This window comes from Narcine bancroftii, chromosome 4 (assembly GCF_036971445.1).
Source record: "Narcine bancroftii isolate sNarBan1 chromosome 4, sNarBan1.hap1, whole genome shotgun sequence".
Classification (NCBI taxonomy): domain Eukaryota; kingdom Metazoa; phylum Chordata; class Chondrichthyes; order Torpediniformes; family Narcinidae; genus Narcine; species Narcine bancroftii.
This window is the reverse complement of record NC_091472.1, coordinates 172,063,766-172,079,734: the sequence shown is the minus strand read 5'-3', so window position 1 is coordinate 172,079,734 and position 15,969 is coordinate 172,063,766. Positions and strand designations below refer to the sequence as shown.

At 37.9% G+C, this 15,969-nt stretch overlaps 1 protein-coding gene across 5 annotated transcripts in view; it reads right to left on the bottom strand.

Annotated features, from left to right (window-relative positions):
* LOC138761224 (solute carrier family 2, facilitated glucose transporter member 11-like) overlaps positions 1-15,969 on the bottom strand; it is a 77,928-nt gene that overhangs the window by 49,391 nt on the left and 12,568 nt on the right. For 3 of the 5 annotated variants that reach the window (XM_069933009.1, XM_069933008.1, XM_069933010.1), the window contains exons 2-4: positions 6,774-6,847; positions 3,109-3,207; positions 2,848-3,008 (exon numbers count right to left, since the gene is read on the bottom strand). In XM_069933009.1, coding sequence (XP_069789110.1) covers positions 2,848-3,008; positions 3,109-3,207; positions 6,774-6,782 — 269 coding nt within the window. In that variant the 5' untranslated portion in view covers positions 6,783-6,847. Of the gene's footprint in view, positions 1-2,847; positions 3,009-3,108; positions 3,208-6,773; positions 6,848-15,969 lie in introns of those variants that run through there. The other 2 variants (XM_069933007.1, XM_069933011.1) reach the window with 1 other exon arrangement.

The window sequence follows — 15,969 nt, the reverse complement described above, 5'->3', positions numbered from 1 at the left end:
ACAAAGTTTGAACAAATTTGTGTTTGAATAGGTGGTGGGGCTCAGGCTGAAGAGCTGGCCCATGCCTTTCGCTGCTGGCGTGACTCCTCACAGTGTCTCCCCCTCCCTGCCTAGTAAGTCTTTATTAGTATATTTTTAAGTACATTAGTAAGGGTTTGTCAGTAAACTTGGGGGAGGGGGTTAATTATGATGGTGACACGGTTAGCGTAGTAGTAAAGCACGACACTGTTACAGCACCACCAACTGGGGTTTGAATTTAAATTTTGTAAGTTATAGGAATTAAATAAGGACTAAAACAGATTTTTTTTTAAAAATTACTTTACATTTTGCACTCTTATCTTTTAAAGTGTTTATTTTTGATGCAGGTGTATTAGTTAGGCATTGAAAGAGTGTGTCTCAGGCAACCGAAAAATTTGCATATCCAGCATCCGCGATCCCAATGGTTGCAGGATATCGGGGATTTTACTGTAACTGAAGAGAACTGAAAGCTTAAAGGGAACAGTGTGTTCATGGAAAGAGAATTTGTAGGACTTGTAATGTCAATTAATTATTGGAGGACAATTGGATAAAATGTTTTGTCACGTACCCCACCTGGAGAGCTTCAGATCAGATGCAGAACTTGTGGTATTGAAGTGGAGAGGGGAGTCACCTCACTAAAGAAGAAATGTCAAATTTACCAATGAGATTTCTCCAAATGACCCTTATGCAGAACGAGGAAAGGGTAGAAGGAATAGTGCCATCCCATCCAAGTTCATTACAGTTACCAACAGAGTTTTAGAGACACCAGTCACGGAAGAGAAAGCTGAGAGAAGAGAAAAAAAAACTATTATCTGGTTAAAAAATGTCAGAGAGGAGCAAACAAATCATATTTGTTCTCCCTATAAAGTGGACTCTCTCTGATCCTTGATTTACTGATTGTTGCTTGGCCACAGATCTAAACCATGGCCAAAGCACTTGTGTTTCAGTACAACTTGTAATTGTAGTCTGATTCGGTGATCCTCAGAACTGCCTTGAACTTTTTGACACACTGTTTAAATGTAGGAAAGCTGGAACATTCATAACTGCCTCCACACCCTTGCTTTTCAAAGTCTGGGCCATGACCCTTGAGCTGGTTGTGGAATGTAAACAATGGAGCACTTTAAATCCTCCCTTTAATGAATGCCAACCCAACTTCAGAGATATTATTATTGCCGAGGCACACCAGTTAAACATTTATTTCAAGCTCATCATCTTAAAAAAAAAATTGAAAGCAGTGCTCTTAAGAGGAGGACCATGATGCTAGCCCACTCTGAGGAAAGAGATTGCTTGCTTAAATATTGAATGGAGGTTGCATGCCTCAGATTAATCAATTTCTCGGGCTTCTAGTGGTGAGACACACATCCAGGCCTCTTTAAAAAAAACCCACCAAGATTGAACGGATAAAGACTGTTTTTTGGCCTGGATGGATGGGAGCATGTTCCCAGCTTCCACAGCAAACCTGCTTCCTGTCCCTCCATCACTGCACTCACCATCCACAACACCAGAACAACTTTTTTGTTTAGAAATTGGACCCATCTGTGCCCATATTTTGTGCAATTTTGAGTATTTGTGCACATCTTCTGTTGAAACCTCTCCCATCAGGAAACCAGGCCAAACATGCTGTCATAATTAATCCTCACATCTAATTTTGTCATTGATGTACCATAGAACATTACAGCACAGCAACAGGTTCTTCAGGCCTTCTGGTCTGTGCTGATTATTCTGCCTAGTCCCACTGACGTGCACTTTATACCCGCCCCACCCCATCCATGTACCTGTCCAAATTTTTCTAAATGTTAAAATTGAACCCACATCTACCACTTCAGCTGGCAGCTCGTATCATACTCTCCCACCATTCTCTGTGTGAAGAGGTTCCCCCTAATGATCCCCTTAAACTTTTTCCCTTTCAGCCTTAACCCATGTCCTCAAGTTTGCATCTTTCCTAACCTCAATGGAAATAGCTGACTTACATTTACTCTGTCTAGACCAGTGGTTTTCAACCTTTTTCTTTCCACTCACATACCACCTTAAGTAATCCCTATGCCATAAGTGCTCTTTGATTAGTAAAGGATTACTTTAGGTGGTAATGTGAGAGGAAATAAAAGGTTGAGAACCACTGCTCTAGTCCCAATTGTTACTGAAATATTTTGCTTGAGAAAAATTGTCATTAGCCCATTTCCTTTGGAGTTATGAAACCGTGCGCATAACAAGTCAATGAGGTATGATTAAAACAGGGAATTATGTATCTGTATCCCTAGATTCCTCTGTTCTACCACACTCCTCAGTGCCCTGCTATGTATATCCTTTTTTAGTTTGCCCTTCCAAAATGCAACACCTCACATTTGACTGAATTAAAGTCCATCTGTCATTTTGCAGTGCGTTTTTCCATCTGGTGCAGATCCCTTTGCAAGCTTTGAAAGCCTTTAGCTTTAGCTGTCTCATTTTTTCAACAACTAAAGATGGGTCAGTTAGCCATGCCACACACCTTCATCAGCAACTTGCAATAAAACAAGGAGTATATTTGCTGATGGCCCAATGCGTTGTTACTCCTTCCAGTTCACATTTCCTGCTCCTTCCAACTTCCCCTCTAATTCTGTTCTCCACCATGCCCTGGCATAACCAAGTTTGGAATCGGAAACCTCAAGCCAGTCACAGAATCAAAGTTCAAAAGTTGCCTAATTCTTTGTCCATGTTCACCATTTCATATTTTTAATCTCTGTGGTAATGATCCATGACTCTTACTTCTGAATGGTAGGTCATCCACTGCTCTTGTTAATAGATATTTGAATTGGCAGGGCTTCACCCTAGCATTTCTCTTATAATCCATACCTTCCATAGGTTATAGCCATGGGTCCAGCAATTAGTGCACCAACCAATCCTCCAATGGAGAAGGCAGTCACGATTATGGTCCAGATCAACATGATGTTACTGTTGTCCAGGTGCCTGCCATAGCGCTCAGTCCATGTCTCATTGATGAATATTTGAATGAGCTGTCATTTTGAGGGAGAGCAAAGTACAGATTTAATGTTGCTTCCGAAAATGCATCTGCATACAACCAACCACTTAAAGAGACTTTCGCTCTGGACTCACAATTGTTGGTCCATTAATGATTGTCAGGTTTAAACCAAACTGGAAGGTGCCACCAATACAGGCAGCAAAAATGGTCAGGAGGAGACCCTTAATCTGCATCTGAAGGAACAAAAAGAAAATAGGATTACTTTTCAATTAAGGCTTATCCCACTCAGTTTCACAAATATTTTTGTTATGCCACACCACGAGATTTGTCTTTCTCCACATTTAACATTCTCAAGTTTGCAAGGGAAAAGTTCATTACACCTTACTCATCTCAGTAAAAACCAATGCTAGAGAAGCTGAGCAGGTCAAACTTTACACAGCCAAGATAAAAATGCATCGATGTTATGCATTTCTATCTTTAGCTTAGAACAGTGGTTCTCAACCTTTTTCTTTCCACTCACATAGCACTTTAAGTAAACCCTATGCCATCGGTGCTCTGTGATTAGTCAAGGTTTGCTTAAGGTGGTATGTGAGTGGGAAGGGAAGGCTGAGAACCACTGCTCCAGACCCAATTGTTACTGAAATATTTTGCTTGAGAAAAAATTGTCATTGGCCCATTTCCTTTGGAGTTGTGAAACTGTGCACATAACGAGTCAATTAAGTACGATTAAAACAGTGGTTTTCAAACTTTATCTTTCCACCCACATACCACCTTAAGCAATCCCTTACTAATCACAGAGCGCCGATGACATAGAGAATACTTAAAGTGATACTTGAGTGGAAAGAAAAAGGTTGAGAACCACTGGCCTAGAATATTCACAAACAAACCCATATTACAACTGTTTTCCATACATCCTCAAATAGATTAACCTTTAATATTGATTTAAGATGCATTTAAGTCCACACCACTATTCTAGTGAAGGATACAAAGAATTTCATATGTGCAATTCAAAACCAAGTAAAATGAGAATCTATGATAATGAGTTTATTGCCATACTCATTGTACAATGTATATTTGCAGCAAAATTCTTACCTGCTGCAGCTGAACCAGAACTTTGCAAAAATAAAATCTACAAAACCACCTGCAATATTAAACTTAATTGTATTAAAAGGTGACAATAAATACAAAAGGATACTTGACACCACATCCCTTCCCACCCCCCCCCCTCCAAATTTTGCTTCTCCGTGTACCTCTCCAAAAGTGGAAACTATTATACAAGATTGTGTGAATGTGGGGGTCCCAACCTTTCTAAGAAGCCCACTCTGCTATCATCCTAACTGTCCACTACTGCTTGTTTTCTGCCTTTTCAATTATTTTATTAAGTTTTACATTTTTTTTTAATTTTGAATGTTTGACTATGAAAATTATTCACAAAAATTTAAAAACTCAAGACACTGGTGAACAATGGGCTTGGGTGGCTCTCAGCCACACCCCTACAGTCGGGGAAATTATAGATATCTTGCACATTAATGATTTGGATGAGAATGTCAGTGGTGTGACCACAAAGTTTATAGATGTCACTGGATTTGCCAGCATAGTGGATAGTGAAGAAAGTCATCGAAAGTTACAACAGGATATTGATCATCTGGGAAAGAGGGCAAAGGGATGTCTGAAGAAATTTAACTCAGACAAGTGCAAAATGATCTATATTGGGAAGTTAATGCAGGCCAGGATATACACAGTGAAAACAGGGAGTGCTGTTGAACAATGATATCTTGGGGTTCAAGTATAGTTCCCTGTAAGTAGCAACACAGGTCGATAGGATGGTGACCCTGGAACTGAGTCCCAGATGTGGGACCAAATGTTGGTTGGTTGTCACATGGAGTATTGTGCGCCGTTCTGGTTGCCACACTAGAGGAAGGTTATGATTAAGCTAAAGAAAGTGCAGAGAAATTCCTTGTTCCTTGGTCTGGAGGGCTTGAGTTACAAGGAGAGATTAGATAGGCTGGGAACATTTTCTTTGGAACAAAGGAGGCTGAGGGGTGACTTTAGAGTGGTTTACAAAATTACAAAGGGTATAAATAGAGTGGATAATCACTAACTTTTTCCCTAGGAAGTGGAGTGAAAAACTAGAAGACATAGATTTAAGGTGAAAAGATTTAAGGGAGATCTGAGAGGCATGTTTTATACATAGAGGGTGGTGTGTATATTGAACGAATGACTGGAGAAGGTAGTAGAGGTGGGTACATTGTTTAAAAAGCATTTGGACAGCTCCATGGACTGCAAAGGTTTAGAGGGATATGGGTCAAATGCAAGCAAAATGGATTAGCTTTAATAGGCATGTGGGTGGCATTCCAAAAGGCCTGTTTCTATGGCTGTGTAACTCTGAATCGAAAGTACACATCACATAATGCAAGCTTTGTTATTATAAAACTTTCCTCCAATTCACTAAAAGTGACACCACAAGGGATCTGTCAGTGTTTCATGACTTAAATAAATTCGACCATTGGACCATTCCAATTTTCAGGAGTTACTCTGCAAGAGACAGGTGCTTGGTGATTATATAAAAAAAAGTTACTGTTATAATCAAAACTATTGAACAGATTGTTGAGCTTGGGGAAGTGGTAAGTTGCCCGAGTGATAGATAAAACGATTTATCTGAAGTTACGTGGATCTGTATTTTAGGAGAAAGTATAGAAGACAGAGAACAGAAAAATCAGAGTGGAAGTGGGGTAGAGTGCCACTTCCAACCTGAGGCTTAGGGTAAAAATTCAGGACGTGCCCCACTGTAAGAGTGATCGCATTGCGAACAGTGAGTGTGATACACTAACGAAACAAATCAAGTGTGCCAGTAAGGGGCTCTGAAGCTGAAGAACACACAGGCGATGGGCAATTGGTGACTTGCGGTGAGGAACCCACGCAGGATGCGGGCTGCTGGCGACTGCACTCAAAGGACTCTCACCAGGCTGTGGATTGCTGGAGATGGGCTGAAGTGGTAGCAGGTATTGGAACCAAAATGCGAGAGGGTGCTGGAGACTATCTGATCATGTCAGAGGTTTGGATCTGGAACTCAGGTTGCTGATGGTTTGGACTAAAGGCTGCAGAAGCACTGGAGGCGAATCCATGGCCACTCAGGGACTCCTTTTCTTTTCTCTCTCTGGCTGTAAGAGCACTGGGCAGTTTTTGCTGATAGTAAACCTTTGTCTGCCTTACAGCAAACTAAAGGGAATTTTGTGTAATATTACATTTTCTGTTTTATTACATGACAATAAAATAATCTTGAATCGTCAATGTCACTATTTTACCCAGGATGAGTATTTGGGGATTAAAGAGAAGAGGGAATATTAAAAGACTAGTGGTACATCTATTTTTGCATAGAAACATGGTACAAGAAGGGAGCAAGGCCATGGATAGACTGGGATGGGGGGGGGGGGGGGGTGATGCCTTCATTGCTGATATATTATTCTTCCCTTTCATAATCTGATTTACATCAACAATGAGCCACAGGACAATTATGTCATAGCCAGTGTTTTTCAGCTTTCTAATGAAAAGGAATTGTAGCTGGTCCCTGAACATCCTCAATGGTTCAGGATCAGAAAAATACTCTTTATTTCACAGAGAGGTTTTAAAATAAACAGCAAAAACATGTGGTCCAAAATTCAAGAGTCAGAAGCAACTTATTTTTCAAATAACATTTCCTTTTATTTTTTATTTATTCCACACATTATTTAAATTTTGTTAATCTGACATTTTCAATATATGTATCGGTAATTGACAATAATTTCTAACAATAACTTACCAGTTCCATCTACAAATTTTTCTGCCAGACATTTAACTGGGAGGTCATGTTCCAAGGAGTTGGCAGCATCAGGACTGAAAGAAAATAATGGAACTGAGTAAAGTTGGGCACCTTTCATTAATCACAAGATGAATTAGCAGTTCATTCATGACAAAATAATGTGGTTATCTTGAAGCAGTATAGAAGTTGATTGTCTTATTTTGTTTTCCAAGGTACTTTTTTCCCCAAAAGTCTTAACGCAATTACATCAAATCAATATCAAATCAAATTATAATGTTAATTTCAAGACAACTACATTAAAATATTGCCATCCCACTGATGATGCACATTGCCTAACGCTTCTGGAACTCCTCCATGATTCCTTTGGGCATTGCGTGTTCCCGTTCTCAGGATGCCCGAGCTCAAATGTTTTGTGATATTTGTGAAAACTGTATCCCAACTCCAAAGCAGTGGGATGCAACAACAGCTGAATGCACATTCTCTCGGAAATATTCACATTCATTCAATGAGTAATAGAGAAGACCAAAAATTTAAAAAGTTTACAGAAAACAATCAATAAGAAGGTCATATTTTATTTTTAATTAATGGAATCAACACCCAAACTAAATAGAATCAAGAAGAAATGTCCCCACTGATAGGGATGCACTAACAACTGGGGATGGCTGTAGTTTTTGGAGGCTAAATACCTCAAGCCTCAGAATATCAAAGAATGATCAGAGGCCAATGGGCCCATCAAGTCTGTTCCAGCTCTATGCAAGAAAAATCTAGCTGATCCAAATCCCCTGCAAATCCTTTCCTTTCAGATAATTAAGCAGTTCCCTCTTGAATCCTACAACTGAATCTGACTCCACAACAACCTGGCAGGTTTTCCACATGCTGTATGAATGACACCTTTTTCCTCATGTCACTTTTGGGATATCCTGTCAATCATCTGCATTTTCTCCAGATTCTTAACACCACCACCACTGGAGTTTCTCTCAGTATCGAATAGCAGTTTAAAATAACACTCTCATGTCCCCTCAAAACTCCTCTGTTCCAAAGAGAACGCCAGCTTCACCAGTCTATCCAAACAACTAAAATCTGTCATCCTTCGAGTCATTTTAATAAACCTTTTTTGCACCCTCCTTAAAGCCTTCATATGTTTCCGAAGCAGGACACAGCCCTCTGATTTGGGACAAACCACTCTTTGATAACTGTTCACCGTGACCTCTTGCTTTTGTGATCTATGCCTCTATTTATAATGCCCAGGATCCCATAGATTTCCATAACCATTTTTATTAAACTACCCTGCCCTTTCAATTTCTGTTCATACATTCCCTGATCCCAGTCCTCTTGTACCATTTTTATGATTATGACTTCCAGTTGGTACGGATGGAAATGGAGTGGCAACATGAAAAGGTGCCCAGGACAACAGGAAATTCAATGGTCTCATGCAGGTGATCAGGTTCAAGGAAAGAATTCCCAGCTGCCAACACACAGACCACATCACTCACAGAATTATCTGGTCAAAAAGTATGTGTGGATTTTCAGTCACTTTTCCACCACATGAAGTTGAGTGGGATTTCCTCAGAAACATGTCCAAGGTCCACAGGTCCTCACCTGATTCATCAGTTACCTTCTCCCCATGTCAGAAATAAAAATATTTACTGCTGATTGGACAGGAACTGATTCCTTCTGCAGTTTCTAAGACATTGAATAAGTTTACTCAACATTGAGTTAGCTGGATGTACATCAGGCTTAGTTTGATGAGTAGCCAGTTACAGAACACAAAAGCCACACATTGACAAATAAATCTTCATTGTTTCACTGCTGTTAGAATCATCAATATTCCAAGATCAGTATCCCAGGGTCATCATTAGCCAAAGACCTAAAAAGAATAGCAATACACACATACCACAACAAGTGAGTAGTCTATAGTGGTATTTAATGTAGAGATTGATGGATATCTGAAAAGTTGGGGTATCAGATTTCATATTTATTGTCAAGAGTTCAGAAATGACATCACGTACAACCCTGAGATTCTTTTTCCTGCGGGTGAGTTAGTGCAACAAAAAATCAACACAACATACACATGTAAACCAACAAAGAAATGTAAACAAACTGTGCCATACAAAGAGGAAAAAAAAATCTATGAAGTGCACAAATGAGAGTCCTTAAATGAGTTCGATTGAGTTTGTTGTTGAGGAGTCTGATGGTGATGGGGTAGAGCTATTCCTGAACCTGACAGTGAGTCTCGTGGCATCCATATCTCTTTCCTGATGGTAGCAGTGAGAACAGAACATGTGCTGGGTGATGTGGATCCTTGATGATCGCTGCTGCCCTCTCACAGCAGCGTTTTCTGTAGATGTTCTCGATGGTGAGGAAGGATAGCCTGTGTCAGTATTCACAAAACAAAAGGACCTTGATCAGAGTGAGGTTAAAATAGAACAGACCTGTGTGCTGGCAATGTGGGGATTAAGGAAGAGGAAGTGTTGGATCTTCTTAAAAACATCAAGATTGATAAGTTCCCTGGGCCAGAATTGATCTACCCCAGATTGCTGTGGGAAATGAGACAAGAGATAGCTGGGGCAGTAGCTATGATCTTTGAATCCTCTTTGGCTGCAGGGGAGGTGCTTGAGGATTGGAGAATGGCAAATATAATTCCCTTGTTTACAAAAGTTAATAGGGAGAATCTTGGGAATTATAGACCAGCGAGTCTTGGTATGCAAACTATTGGAGAGGATTCTTAAGAATACAGTCTATGAGCATTTGGAGAAGTACAGTCTACTCAAGAATAATCAGCATGGCTTTGTGAAGGGAAGATTGTGCATCATGAGCCTAATTAAGTTTTTTGAGGAGATAACTAAAGATATTGATGAGGGTAGGGTGGTAGATATGGTCTACATGGATTTTAGCAATGCATTCTTTACTCTCCCACAAATTCATCCTCTGAATGTATTATTTCTTGAGATGCTAAAATGGCATTTAATAGAGTAGAATGGGAATATTTATTTTGTGTACTATAGAATTTTTAATTTAGGTTCTCGATTTATTAATGGGATTAAACTGATATACTATCCCCTACAGCTTCAATTTTCTCTAATTCAATTAAATCCAAACCTTCTAAACTGCATAATGAAACCAGACAGGGTTGTCCCTTAAATCCTCTTCTATTTAATTTGGCTTTGGAACCATTAGTGGTCGCTTTTCAGCAATCAGCAGTGATCTCTGAAATCCCTACAGCTGGAAATATTCATAAGGTGTCTCTCTATGCTGATAATCTTCTACTATACATATTCAATCCTGACCATTCGATTCCACACATTTTGTTACATCTCAGGCAATTTGGTCAGTTTTCAGGTTATAAATTAAACTTGCAGAAGAGTGAAATACTCGTTTTGAACTCTTCCTGCTCCTTTGATTCCTTTGTCCCTTTTAAAATTTATTGAATTATGTTAAAAAGTACCCATCTCAATGGTCTCCTCTCTCAATTACTGTAATTGGACATGTAAATATTATCAAAATGAATATTTTGCCTACATTCTTATATATCTTTCAAGCTGTACTGCTTTCTGTTCCTTAATCCTTCTTCAATTCATTAGATTCTCTCATCTCTTCTTTTGTTTGGAAAAACAAGCGCCCCTGCTTCAAAAAAAATTTCCTTCAAAACACTAAAATAAATAGAGGTTTAGCATTACCTCATTTTAGAATTTATTACTGGGCAGCGAATAATAGATCTATTACTATTTGGATTCATCATAATGAATACCAAGGTGATTCAAGATGGATTGACCTGGGGAGGAGTCACGTGATGGAGTAGTGGCCGGTAGGAGAATACCAGCCCTCTCCAGAAAAGAAGAAATAAAGTGAAGAAAACTCAAAGGTCAAGAAACATAAAACACAACAAATTAAAGATAAAGGTGTGGAGAAAAGAAAGAAAATGGCACCTAAGAAATAAAAACCAAAAACAATGGGAAAAAAAGAAGGAAAGACGCCGGAAGAGAAAGGTAAAGGCCTTAGCTGCATGAAGAGACAGAGACCCACCGTGGACAAAGAGTCCGCTCCCCAAGGATAGTGGAGACCCCGCAGGGTCACGACCTCCAGACCGCGGGACTGCAAAAATGGCTCACTGAGCCAAACAGAAGTGTGCAATGCGCACAACAAGGAAAAGGAAAACACCGACGGGAGGGGAGCCCAGCTGTGGAGTGAACTTGCGCAGTGCGACCAGCTGAGAGATGCCCGAAAACAGGGCTCTCAGCTGGAAGAAGAGGAAAGCAATGAAAAAGGGAGTGATAAGAGCGAAAAACAGCAACAGGAAGCCCAACAGATAACTAGCCCAGAAGAAGAGGACCAACAACAAGAACCAATGAAAAAAAAACACCCAAGAAACTGAGGCAAGCAGCTCAACAAGAAAGTCAGAAGAAGTACAGATACAAGGGAGAGAAATTGAAGACACAAACCCAAGAGCAGACACAGAAGAAGAAGAACACTAAGCTCTGCACAGAGGATTAGAAGGTAAAATAGATGGACAGTACATAGATTAAAAAAATGTTCAAGAACAAATGAAAGCATTAAAAGAATGGATGACATTAGAATTTAGTGAAATGAAAAGAAAAATGAAAAGCACAGAAGAAAAATTGAGTAGAATAGAGCTGGTCATAACAGAAATAGGGAAAAGATTAGAAAATGTGGAAGAATGAGAAATGGCTGTAGAAATGGAAGTGAATGACTTTAGAAGAAAATTGAAAGACTGACAAAAAAGTTAAAGAGTCACAAGAGTTGTTAGCTCAGAAGATGGATGTAATGGAAAAGTATAGTAGGCGAAACAAAGTAAATATAGTGGGCCTAAAGGAAGATGAAGAAGGCAAAAATATGAAAGAATTTATAAAAAGAATGGATCCCAAAGGTCCTGGGAATGCCAGAAATACAGGAAGGAATGGAAATAGAAAGGGCACACAGAACACTAGCCCCGAAACCACAGTCACAACAAAAACTAAGATCCGTTTTAGTAGAATTTCTGAGATACACGACAACAGAAAATATATTGGAGAAGGCAAGGAATAAAATTAGAGAAGACAAAAAACCATTGGATTATAAGGGTCAAAAAATTTGTTTTTACACAGACATAAGTTTTGAACTCCTAAAGAAGAGGAAGGAGTTTAACATAGCAAAATCAATCCTATGGAAAAAAGGCTATAAATTTATGTTAAGATATCCAGCTGTGCTTAAAATAGTTATCCCGGGGGAGCAAAAGAGACTGTTCTCAGATCCAGAGAAAGCATGAGAATTTGCAGAATGCCTGCAGGACAGAAGTAGAGATGAAGAGATGTAACAAGAATGAAGAACAACGACAAACTGCATATAAAGATCTAAAAATAATGTACAAGTAAGAACTAAAGAAGGGAAAGAAAAAGTAAGGGAGAGGGTAAAAAAAAAGGAGGGGGAAAAAAGAGAAGAAAGGAGGGTGAGCTTTGTTTTAATGTGAAGATAAAAGTCTTTTCTGGAGAGGGTTGGGTGGGAGAGAATAACAATCACTGCAAAATCAGTTGAAGCTTGCGAACGGATTCGCAATCCGAATGGAGAGGGGAGTTGTAGTTGCCCGGCAAGGGACAAGGGATGACTCAGAGAAGGGTGCGGGGTTACTTGGGTTAAGGGAATTTTAGATGGTTGAAGTATTTAATGTTTTAGAAGTGTTGTCATACATTGAGTTCAAAAAAGGAAAACTGAGAGATGAAAATGGGGAAAAAGGGAAAGGTGGTGGTGAGGAAGCAGAAATGAGGTGTAAACAAAGTATGAGATGGCCATGTTGAACTATATGACTATAAATATTAATGGAATACATAACCAAATCAAAAGGAAGAGGCTATTAAATTTACTGAAAAAAGAAAAAAATAGATATAGTATTCAAGCAAGAAACGCATCTAACTGAAGTGGAACATAATAAATTGAGGAGAGACTGAATAGGGCACGTAATGGCAGCATCATATAATTCAAAACCCAGAGGTGTAGCTATATTAATCAATAAAAATGTACCAATCAAAATAGAGGAGGAAATAAAAGATTCAGCAGGGAGATATGTAATGATAAAATGTCAGATATATCCAGAATTCTGGAATTTGGTCTACGTACATATACATATATATATATATATATATATATATATATATCCACCTAATGAAGAGGATCAAAAGTTTATGCAAGATATTTTTTTGAAGATTGTAGATACGCAGGGTAATATATTGATAGGAGGGGATTTTAACCTTAATTTGGACCAAAAGGTGGATAAAACTGGACAAAAGACTAGCAAAAAGAACAAAGTAGCCAAATTTATGGTTAAATCAATGCAGGAAATGCAACTTTTGGATATATGGAGGAAACAACACCCAAAGGAGAAGGAATACTCATATTATTCAAGTAGACATAAAATATACTTAAGGATTGACCTGTTCCTGTTGTCAGCCCATATCCAAGGGAGAGTTAAGAAAACGGAATATAAAGCTAGATTGTCATCTGATCATTCACCCCTGTTATTAGCAATAGAACTGGAGGACATCCCACCAAGAACATATAGATGGAGATTAAACTCCATGCTACTGAAAAGACAGGAATTTAGAGAATTTATTGAACGCCAAATTAAAATGTACTTTGAAATAAATACGGAATCAGTGAAAGACAAATTTATATTATGGGATGCAATGAAAGCCTTCATTAGAGGGCAGATAATAAGTTATGTAACTAAGATGAAAAAGGACTACAATCAGGAAATAAAATAGTTGGAAAGGGAAATAGTAAGTACAGAAAAAGAACTAGCAACAAGGGAAGATACAACAAAAAGAGAATTGGCGGACAAAAAAAATAAAATACAAAACATTACAAACGTATAAGGTGGAGAAGAACATAATGAAAATAAAGCAGAAGTATTACGAGCTAGGAGAAAAAACATACAAAATACTAGCCTGGCAACTTAAAACAGAACAAGCTAAAAAAAACAGTATTGACATCAAGCAAAAAGGACAAACAAATTACATAAAACCCAACAGAGATCAATGAAAACTTTAAGAAATTCTAAACTAATAACGAAGGGAAAGAAGACAAAATAGATGAGTTTTTAGCTAAAATTGAACTACCGAAATTGCAAGAAGAGGAGCAAAACAAATTGATAAATCCATTTGAAATAGAAGAAATACAGGATATATTAAAAAAGCTACCGAACAATAAAACGCCTGGAGAGGATGGACTCCCGATAGAATTCTATAAAACATTTAATGAGTTATTAATTCCTCCTCTCCTCGAAGTAATGAACCAGATAGAAGAAACACAAAACTTGCCAGATTCATGTAAAACAGCAATAATTACAGTAATACCAAAGACGGGGAAAGATCCACTAACACCAGCATCATATAGAACAATATCTCGACTTAATTCAGATTATAAGATAATAGCAAAACTATTAGCAAACAGATTGGCCGAATGTGAACCAAAAATAGTAAAACTAGATCAAACTGGATTTATTAAGAAAAGACGAACAACGGACAATGTCTGCAGTTCATTAACTTAATCCATGCAGTACAAGGAAATAAGATACCAACAGTGGCTGTTGCTTTAGACGCAGAGAAAGCCTTTGACAGGGTAGAATGGAATTATTTATTCAAAGTATTACAGAGGTTCAACCTACCAGAAAAACATATTAATTGGATTAAAGCTTTATATAAGGGACCATTGGCAAAGGTGACAGTAAATGGATACATATCAAACCAATTTAAATTAAGCAGGTCAACTAGGCAGGGATGTCCACCATCTCCCTCACTGTTCACTTTAGCAATAGAACCATTGGCAGAACTGATAAGAACAGAAAATAAAATAAGAGGGATATAAATAAAGGAGAAGGAATATAAAATCAGTTTATTTGCAGATGACATCATAGTATACTTAACAGAACCAGAAATATCAATAAAAGAATTACATTAGAAATTGAAGGAATATGGAGAAATATCAGGGAACAAGATCAACGCAAATAAAAGTGAAGCGATGCCAATGATTAATGCGGATTAGACAGAGTTTAAAAAAGAATCACCATTTAAATGGCAAACACAAGCAATCTGATGCCTAGGTATTAGATTAGATAATAATTTAGCCCACCTATACAAATTAAATTATCAGCCATTAATGAGGAAATTACAGGATGACTTAGAACATTGGAAAGAATTGCCACTAACACTGAAAGGGTGGGTAAATTGCATTAAAATGAATGTCTTCCCAAGGATACAATACCTATTCCAATCGTTTCCCTTAACAGAGAAATTCTTCAATGAAATAAAGAGAATAATAAGGAAACTCTTATGTAAAGGGGGCAAACCAAGGATAGCACTAAATAAATTGACAGAATGTTACAAACAAGGTGGTTTGCAACTACCAAACTTTAAAAATTATTATAGAGCAGCACAATTAAGGTATCTATCAGATTTTTATCAAACAAGGGGAAAAACCAGATTGGACTAAAATAGAGCTAGATAAAATAGGAGAGAAGGTACCAGAACATATACTTTATAAATGGTTTGAAAAACTGGTGCAATATAGAAGTTCACCAGTACTGCACCATTTACTCAACATATGGAAGAAGATTCATGTAGAAAGGAAAAAAACAAATTACCAACTACCAAAATTATTATTGATGCAAAATCAACTAATCCCTTTCACAATAGATAACCTTTCCTTTAGAGAATGGGAGAGAAAAGGAATTAAAGGAATAGAAAACTGTTTTTTGTGAAATAATTTATTATCATTTGAACAAATCAAGTACAAATATGGAATAACTCATGGTACAATGTTTGCATACCACCAACTGAAAACCTACTTGAAGGATTTCATTGGGAAACAGTCTGAGATTACCAGAAGGAAGCAGCTTTGAATATGTGATTACAGAAACAACGATATAAAAAGAATTATAACAAACATGTACATCAAGCTGCAAGAGAAAGAAAATGATGAAATAAGCTATAAACCCAAACAAAAGTGGGAAAAAGATTTTAAACATAAAGATAAAAAATGAAATATGGGAAAAGTTATGCTTTGAAACTATGAAAAATATAATAAATACAAGGTTACACATGATACAATATAATTCTTCTTCTTTGGCTTGGCTTCGCGGACGAAGATTTATGGAGGGGGTAAAAAGACCACGTTAGCTGCAGGCTCGTTTGTGGCTGACAAGTCCGAT